Genomic DNA, 8,982 nt, shown 5'->3' with positions numbered 1-8,982 from the left:
GAACATTTCATGTTCGCAATCTTGATTTTGATGTTAACAAAACTTGTTATTTTGTTACTAATGGTTTATCATAGTGCACAGGATACTGTAACTGATCAGTTATCTTGCCTAACTGAAGCTTTCGAGAACGCCAACTGATAGTGTCAACTGATTGCCCAAGCTGAATAAGTCCAATTGATGTATCGAAGAACTGTTCAACCGATTGATCAGTTGTTAGGTAATTCAGCAGAAGACCTTCAGAAGCCCGACCAGCTGATGAAGTGCTCAACTGATGGAAAGTCCAACTGAACCAGTGTAACAAGTTAAGCTAACGAGCCAACTAATTTCACCAGACCAATTCAACTGACCAGTTCAAAGCATCAGTCAGGAATCAATGAATATGGAGAACACGACAAGCTTATTCAATGGAATCCAGCTGTGTGCACTAGATAAAATATCTGTACTATCAGTAGTACAATTAATGGACGTTGCAGAAAATATTAAAGTCGAGAGATTCCTGGAGACATGTCGGAAAAGTCGAGACACAAAGTCCTAGGAACAAATTAAAGCTGCAACGGATACAATTATTGAGTCTCACTGTATGATTAGTTTCCCGCCTATAAATAGAAGATTAGTGAAGACCAATAATAAGAAGAAAAAGAACATGTGTGTGAAGATACAAAGAAAAAGGGCACACATATTGCTTATCAACTTTCAAGAAGCAATCAGCCCAGAGGGAACACTTCAACGTGTTATCAGCTTAGATTAGAAGCACAATTCCCTCAATGTGTGAGAACACTTTCGTGTTGTACTCATAGAGTGTTGTACTCATAGACCAGTTCTCTCTCTCTCACACACACACACCACCACTCAAATATTGTCTTGCAAAAAGACGTTAAACTTGTGTATGTAGTCTTTGACACACATGCGTTAAACAAATGTTGGCTGAAATGTGCTGCCTTCAGTGTAGGCTAGGAGTTCAGTTGAGGCAGTAGTGTAAGTTCTAAGCTGAGTGGGTTTGTACAAGTAGTTGTATAAATCAAAATCTTCTAGTGGATCCTACCCGAGATGGTAGAAGTGGTGACATAGGAGCAGTTGAAGTCTCTGAACATCCATAAACATATCGTGTGTACTTAACTGATTAACTGTTGTTTTCAAACTGACTTGATCAGTTAGAGCATCCATCAGTTCAGTTTTTACCATAACTGAACTGACATATGCGACAACTGATTCTTTGCTTTTCAGTTATTCAGTTTATATAAGTTAAAATATTTTCTAATATAAGAGGTTTCTTCACAAAGGATTACTTCGAGTTTCTTCCGCTTGGTTTTTTAACCAAATTCGATTTAATTCCTCGGTGTTAACATTCTTAGAACACGAGATATTGCAGCTCATTGATTTATTATGTTTGAAGCATCTCCGAAGGTGCTAGCACACAATCCGCCAATAAGTCCTAGCAAAAATGAGTTTGTACAATTGATTATATAAAACAATGTCTTCTAGTGAATCCTTCATAAGTTGAAGAAGGTGTGACGTTGAAGTTGTTGATCTCTGAACATCCATAAAAAGTTGTATCTTTCCTTTATTTCATTTAATTATTGTTGTTTTGAGATGCACATTTGAAGCATTTTATGTGTTATTTCAAATGTCAAAATATTATATACAAAATGTTTGATAAAATATTTCAACCAAAATATTTTTATACATTCAACCTGCACATCTTTTAAATATTTTTCAAAATGTTTAATTTGTTTTTATAAGGATTATTTTGGATTTCTTCCACTTGGTCATAAAACCAAATTCGATTTAATTTCCTGGTGTTCGATTCATTTTTTTAACATTTCAAGAACGAGCTATTGTATCTCAAGTTTGAAGAAAAGTTTAAAAGAGTTTATTCACTCCTCTAAACTCTAATTCGATCGCAACATAAAATGTCGTTAAAATACCAACGGTTTTAAAAAAATTGTCAATAATTGAAATTAGCAACATGATCTAAATAAATGCGCTAAAATTAGTGATAGTTTTTAAAGATTTTTATTGAAACATTACATAGTTCTCTGTCGCAGGACTTTCATGATATTAAATATATCTTTATTGAAATAGAATATAAGTAATATTGATTAAGCGAAAGAAAGAATCTTTTTCACTTGATGGCATTCAAGGTCCAAGTTGATTCTCCCTTAACCATGATTAAAAAGGTACATTTGTACTCTAACTTACATATTAGAATAGACAAAAAGATTGTTGTGCAAGTGCCTTTGTACAGTATCAATTACCAACTAATTCTAGTTGTCGACAAACAATAAATTATAGATAAAGATTTTGTATGTGAATAATGAATTGTTCAATGTTCTTGAAGCTGTTGGATCTGGCCAAGTGCCTCCTCCAAATCCCATCTTTTGTCCTCATCCTCTTCACAGCATGCTATTCCAATCTTCAAAAGCTTCTCCATTTGCGGTATACATCCGTGATCCTTAATCTCTTTGTCGAAAACTTCTGTGTTGCTGCTATTGCTTACAATGCCATCGATCCATCCGGCTATGTTCGCGCCATATGGTTCGGATCCTTGGGACAGATACTTGGCCACCAACTTGCCTGTCAATATCTCCAATATCAAAATCCCTAAACACCAAACATCTGTTTTCTTCGAGGTCGTGCCATGTTGGGCATATTCCGGAGACTTGTAGGCCACTAGGATATCTTGTACTTGGCCGGGGTTTACCACAGGCACCAGGGAGTAGTCCATGAGCACGGGGTTGAAGAATTTGTCCAGAAGTACATTTGAGGATTTGAGGTGTGCGTGAGGCACAGTTAGACTTGGAAGCTCTCTGTGAAGATAAGCCAGCCCCTGCGCCACTCCTTTTATGATGTTTAACCGGATTGGCCAGCTGAGACATGGCTCGTGAGAACGTTTTCCATGAAGATGCGAAGCCAAGCTTCCGTTGTACACATAGTCAAAAACCAGTAACTTCTCTTCTTTGCGATACAAGTAGGCGACGAGCGGCAGAAGATTCGGGTGTTTGAGTCGGCCTAGCCTTCTCATGTGCTCGTGGAAGTCTTCCTTGGCTACTGTATTCATTTGCTTGAACCTCTTCACCACCAGCGCCTCCCCCTCCACCAATACTGCCTTGTAAGATGCCCCAAAGTTGCCACTTCCCAACACCTCAGCCGATGCTCTCATCAAGTCTTGCAAGTCAAACTTTTCTCTATCGTCTCTAACAAAAGACAGCTTACCTGCTTGTGGTTCAGCTCTTTTGGGTAGGTTTCCGTTTTCTTTCATGTCGCCGACAGGCTCCACTGTCGTCACTGGCACGCTCTTTTCAACCCCCAGTCGTGGTGTTTGGCTCTCATGGTTTCGCTTGCACAAGAGGAGCAGCAATATGATGAGAAACAACCCCACTAAGGCTGACACCACAATTATTGCAATTCGAGCGGGAGATGACTTGTTATCTTTAGCAGCAATCGGGGTGCTGGTAATTTGACCTGAAGGAGGAGGAGAGCCGAGAGATGGCTCCAAATCTGGTGGGGGGGCTGGGGGCGGCTCGCATCTTGAGTCTAGCGGCTTCCCGCACAGTGCTTTGTTGCCTGCATCATATGCATACATACATACGTGTGACCAATCAATGCAAATCAAATTAACTCTTAAATTTTATTCATACCTGAAAAGGAGCTGGGACCGAATTTCATTAGTGGAGCAGGGATTGCACCCTCCAATTGATTGTTAGATACATTGAAGAGTTTGAGATGCTTTGAGCTGATTGGCGGTATGCTGCCCGTGAATTGGTTGTCCTGGAGACTCAACTCTCTGAGTTTAGGGGATTCAACGGATGCAGGGATATGGCCTGTGAACTTGTTGTTTGCCATATAAACTTTCTTCAAATAGCTCATACCTTTGAAAGCGTCCTCCGGTATCTGACCCGAAAACTGATTGTTGGACAAGAACAGGGACTTGAGAGCGCCAAGCTTCCTCCAATCTGGCATTTGCCCATCGAAGCTGTTGTTCATAAAGCTAAGGGTCCGCAAATAACGCAGAGGGACAAGAGAATCCACATCAATTTGCCCCCTGAGGTTCATGTTTTCGAGTTGCAATCCCCACACGTAGCCATTGAAGCACAGAACACCTTTCCAGTTTCCACGGTTTCCTGAACATGGATGTGATATGGATGGATCCCAGTTGGCAAGAAACGGCTCCACATTTTCCAGGGAGCTTTTGAACTTGATGAGAGCAGATATGGATGCATCTTCAATTCCTTGTGCGTTACTGGCCACCTGAAGCTGCAGGACGACTACTACAATAATCAAGAAGGACAAACAAAGCTTTTTGGATATCGTTTTCGGGCACGGGCGCACAGGATGAGCCGCGCCCTTCACCATCGTGAATCTTGATTATGATGTTCTATTTGTAGCGTAGGTGTAGGAAGAAGCTAGCAAGCTGCAAGAACTTCTTGACGTCATGAGAACCAATTGATAGTGTTTTCCAATTTGTTCATAGAAAGAAATGGCAGAAACTGAAGAAAGGCATGCAGGAAGCTGGTGAAAGTTGGTGGCGAAGAGGAATAGTTGTGGTACTGAGGGCTTCAAAACCAAACATTTAAGGAAATTTTCTACGTGTGGGAGATGATTTAGGACAGCCCATAAAATTTTCAATAAATATCCATAATTAGACGTCCATACAAACTCTCTTTCTCGATCCCTCCCATTCAACACACACAGTCCAATAGGCTTACCATTGTCTTGATTAATTTAGTCATTTAAAAAGAAAACCAAAAATTTTGTGTGGTAAATTTTATTCCATGGTTGGCTGCTTTTGGAGGAACCAATCTTGAAATGATTTGAATTAATGTTTTGGTATGTTGAGCAAGTTAAATGTATCGACCAGCTAATTTACTAATTCGAGTATATGTATGATATTCGTGTAGATTGTAACATTGAATCTGATATATTATAAAGTATTTCCGATGCATAGACTTAATTCTAGTTCGTAATATATTTCAAATGATTTTTACAGGGATTTGATCCTCTATTGTGTTGAAAGCACAACATTTGGTGTTGTGCATTTTTTATACGAGATGATCACGTGATCATCTGGTGGACATCACATCATATGAGATAAATTTTAAAAGTTGTCAGATTAAACGAGATGATCATGTGATCATCTCGTGTAAAAAGTGCACATTACTTGGTGTTGTGCTTTCAACATAATAAAGGATCCAAATCCATTTGGGTTCGTTAACTTGATTAGAGTTGTGATCCTATATATATATATATATATATATATATATATATATATATATATATATATATATATATATATATATATATATATATATATATATATATATATATATATATATATATATATATATATATTTTAAATAATTTACATTTTAATATCTAATTTTAGCTCATGATTTTAATATTGAGATAATTTCTTGTATTTAATTATAATTTTTATTTTATTATGAATATTTAATATTTTAAATAATTTATATTTTAATATCTAATTTTAGCTCATGATTTTAATATTGAGATAATTTCATGTATATAATTATAATTTTTATGTTATTATGAGTTGAATATAAAATAATAATTTTTAATTGAAATAATAAGTTTTTAAAATGTTATAAATAAAGTTGGAGATTAAATATAATAAGTTAGTAACTTTGAAATATTTTTTAATTGTATAATAACTAAAAGTAAAAAATATTATTTATTTTTAAGTAAATGAAACCTGAATTGGACCTGTTATGTTTCAAATCCGGAGTAAAACAGGGCTAAAATGAGACGAGGTGTCCATATTTGACCAAAACGGTGTGTCAAACCACCCTGTTGCCATCTTAAAGACAAAGCTTGATTTAGTGGTACTTTTTTTTAGGGGGAAAAAATCAATAGTCGGCTGAACGGGAAACGTGGTGCTGTCCTAAGTGCTGACGCGTCCATCGACTACCATTTTTGCTTCCTTTTTATGTGCAACGTGCCATGCTTCTCTCTATAAAGATTCATTTATTCACCGCTTTCGGATTATTTCTCCCTTCCCGTGCGCTTTCGTTTGCAGTGAAACTACCTGAGATTCATAAATTAAAATGGGACAAGGAGAGGAAACAAAGACCAGGCCCGACCCGAATATAGAGATTCAGGTATGTAATGTAATCGATATCAGACGGGGTTTGATCTCCGAGTCAAGGCACGGGGTTTGATGCGTATGTGTTGATGTAGGAAAGAGGCGAAATATTCTTCTTTTGCAGGCCTAAAGTAGAGAAGGAAGAAGCACATGGGCCTGATGAAGTACAGCGTTTGTACTTGGTTCTCCGACCAGAATCTGGGGAAAGACCCGTTGAATATAAACAAGAAGGCGATAAGAAGGATTCCCCGAGCGGTGGACATGGCAGCCAGGTTACCAGCCAGTTAACTAACAATGCAGAGCTATATGTGCAACCTATTTGTACATTTTCTGCTAATACTGGTTTGTTGGTTCTTGATTTAGGAAGTAAACATCGAGAAACAACTTCTGTTGCGACTCATTGTGATGGGTCGTAAAACTCTTCCAGATACCAGCAAGAAGAGTAGGCCGCATTGGGGCTTTGTTGAGATGGTCACAACTAAAATTGAAGACCTTAAGAATGCTCTCCAAGGAGGTTGATTGTTGCATTGCATCACATTCATTAAACATAGTAGATTATGTGTATGAATTAAGATCCTATTGTGCTAAAATTGCAGGAGAATATGATACTGCAACAAGAGGTCATAGGCACAAACCCGATGCGAGGGCGGCGGGAGCAGGCGTATATCGGATCCTAAGGCACAAGACGCACACACATTTGGTTTACAAGCTTGAACAGCCAAACGAGGAAAAGGAAGCCTTCAACATAGCTCCAGAAGCATCGTTCCTCCTGCAGATAAAGAACCCGGGTCAGCAGGGTTCTTCTTCCGGATTCAGAGGGCTGCAGAGCAAGAAGAAAGCAGCATTTCCTGCCCACATACAGGGCTTATTCGGACATCGGCGCTTTCATCCAGCAGACCCCCCTGATTTCCTCAACTATGAAGGATGTGAGATTCTACTTATATCCGCATCCGACGACCTGGATGAAGAGCTGGGACTGGAGTTGAAAACGGAACAGCACGAGTGCTCTGATCTAATGGATATGTTGGGGGACACTGGTTACCCTCGTCCCTTGCTTGAAGGCACTTGGACCTGAATCATCTTAGTGTGCTTTTGTGTGTAAATAACTTGGATAATAATATGCATTTGCGTGTTTGAAAATTTTCCTTGCTGCTTCCTCGAAACATGAGAGCCCACAAAAACGCAAAATTCGATAATTTTTTTTTTTAAAAAAAGGTCAAGAAATGTCGAAGTCGTGCTAAAATCTCAATGTATCACAAACATAAACACCACCCAAGAAACAAGAGTAGAGCCAATCGAGGGCCTAGGAGGAATCTGTAGCCCGGCGAACCAAATTCCATAGCTGGACGGCGCCATTCCAAATGCCTGCGGAGGCGATGCCTAGAGCCAGCGCTTGAGGGTAACTAGGCTTGGAATCTAGCTTCATCTCGAGGTTCAGCAGGCGGGAGTGGACGGCGTCGAGCTTGGAATCGGCAGGCTTGCGCGTGCGATTGGCGGTGATCATTCTGAAGAGGGCAGTCTGCAAATCCTGAATGACCTTGAGCGAAGCCTGCTGATTCTCCATCCCCTGCTTCTCGTAGTGAGACACCAGCTCTTGGGGGCTGGGCATTCTACCTCTCTTCTTCTTCTTGTTGCTCTCGCTATCCTCGGAAACTGTTGTCGGTAATCTCTCCATTGATAGATTCTGATTCTGAGTTTGATGGATAAAATGCTAGAACCCTACGGAAGCTGTCCATTTGTTGGGCCAGTCGGGTTGCTTACAAATTTACCCATTTGCAGGTGGCCCATGACCCATTTTGGTTGAGTTGGCTTCCTGGTTGAGGTATTTTTTTGACAAATATATATAATATATTTTTTAAGTGAAAGTTTAGTGAATTATTTTAAATGTGTGCTAATCGGAGATTTTCTATAAGTCATTAAATAATAAAATATATATATATATATATAGAATTATTTTATAAGTGTGAAATCGGAGATTTTTCTATAACTCATTAAATAATAAAATTTAATTTTATATATATATAAGTCATTAAATATTGAAATCGGAGATTTTTCTATAACTCATATATTTATGAGTTGCTTGCTCACAACCCGTCTTAGATAGAGATGGGTTGAGAATTTTGCAAGCAGTGAGATAGGTCGACCTATCAAATGGTTGGTTTCGGTAGATTTTTTATTTCGTTGATGATTTGATTGATATTTTCAAAAAATTTAGATCTTATTTAAGCGTATAGAATATAGATAAAATTATTCTTTAATTGAAAATTAATAAAAGAAAACTTTATAATATTATTTTAGGATTACGTCCCTTTTCATTAGATAAGAATAAAAAGAGAAACAAAAAGTCCCGGATCATTAGATAGGAATAAAAAGATATCGTTACGCAGATCCGTGGGTTAATATTTCAAATACTATTTTAGAAATTATTATAATTAGTTTTAGAGGATTTTAAATTAATCTTCTGATATAGATCTCAAATAAAATTAATTTATCATTTTAATCTTATTACTAAGGAGAATAATTATGATAAATGATTGGTAATGTTCAATAATTGTTTTTAGAGTGGGTCTAATGTGAGACCGTCTTACGGATTTTAATCTGTTAGACGAGTCAATCATACCGATATTCACAATAAAAAGTAATACTCTTAGCATAAAATGTAATACTTTTTTACCCAAATAAGATATCTGTCTCACAAAATACAACTCGTGAGACTGTCTTATACAAATATTTGCCCAAAAGATTTATATAATAACATAATAATATTCATCTCTTTAATATGTCTAATGGACGATGATTTGATCAATAAATTCTCTAATGAAATAAAATAACAATTTAATTTAAAACATCTAAAAAAAATTAGGACTATATATGATGAATAA

The 8,982-nt window shown here is 37.4% G+C and overlaps 3 protein-coding genes across 3 annotated transcripts; 1 reads left to right on the top strand and 2 right to left on the bottom strand.

Moving 5' to 3' along the window:
- Positions 1-2,210: 2,210 nt before the first annotated feature.
- Positions 2,211-4,624, bottom strand: LOC140841234 (pollen receptor-like kinase 4). Its single transcript, XM_073208505.1, has 2 exons — positions 3,639-4,624; positions 2,211-3,564 (listed from the first exon to the last, which is right to left on the bottom strand). The coding sequence occupies exons 1-2, from the start codon at positions 4,351-4,353 to the stop codon at positions 2,324-2,326; spliced, it is 1,956 nt and encodes a 651-aa protein (XP_073064606.1). The 5' UTR covers positions 4,354-4,624; the 3' UTR covers positions 2,211-2,323.
- Positions 4,625-5,987: 1,363 nt separating this feature from the next.
- Positions 5,988-7,238, top strand: LOC140841231 (uncharacterized). The gene is made up of 4 exons (XM_073208503.1): positions 5,988-6,116; positions 6,196-6,372; positions 6,464-6,614; positions 6,697-7,238. Exons 1-4 carry the CDS (start codon positions 6,063-6,065, stop codon positions 7,173-7,175), a joined length of 861 nt encoding a protein of 286 aa, XP_073064604.1. The 5' UTR covers positions 5,988-6,062; the 3' UTR covers positions 7,176-7,238.
- Positions 7,239-7,279: 41 nt separating this feature from the next.
- LOC140841232 (uncharacterized) lies at positions 7,280-7,894 on the bottom strand. The gene has a single exon (XM_073208504.1). The coding sequence runs from the start codon at positions 7,773-7,775 to the stop codon at positions 7,404-7,406; it is 372 nt and encodes a 123-aa protein (XP_073064605.1). The 5' UTR covers positions 7,776-7,894; the 3' UTR covers positions 7,280-7,403.
- Between the last annotated feature and the right edge of the window lie 1,088 nt (positions 7,895-8,982).

Source organism: Primulina eburnea, chromosome 9 (assembly GCF_022965805.1).
Source record: "Primulina eburnea isolate SZY01 chromosome 9, ASM2296580v1, whole genome shotgun sequence".
Taxonomy (NCBI): Eukaryota; Viridiplantae; Streptophyta; class Magnoliopsida; order Lamiales; family Gesneriaceae; genus Primulina; species Primulina eburnea.
This window is presented reverse-complemented; position numbering and strand designations above follow the sequence as displayed.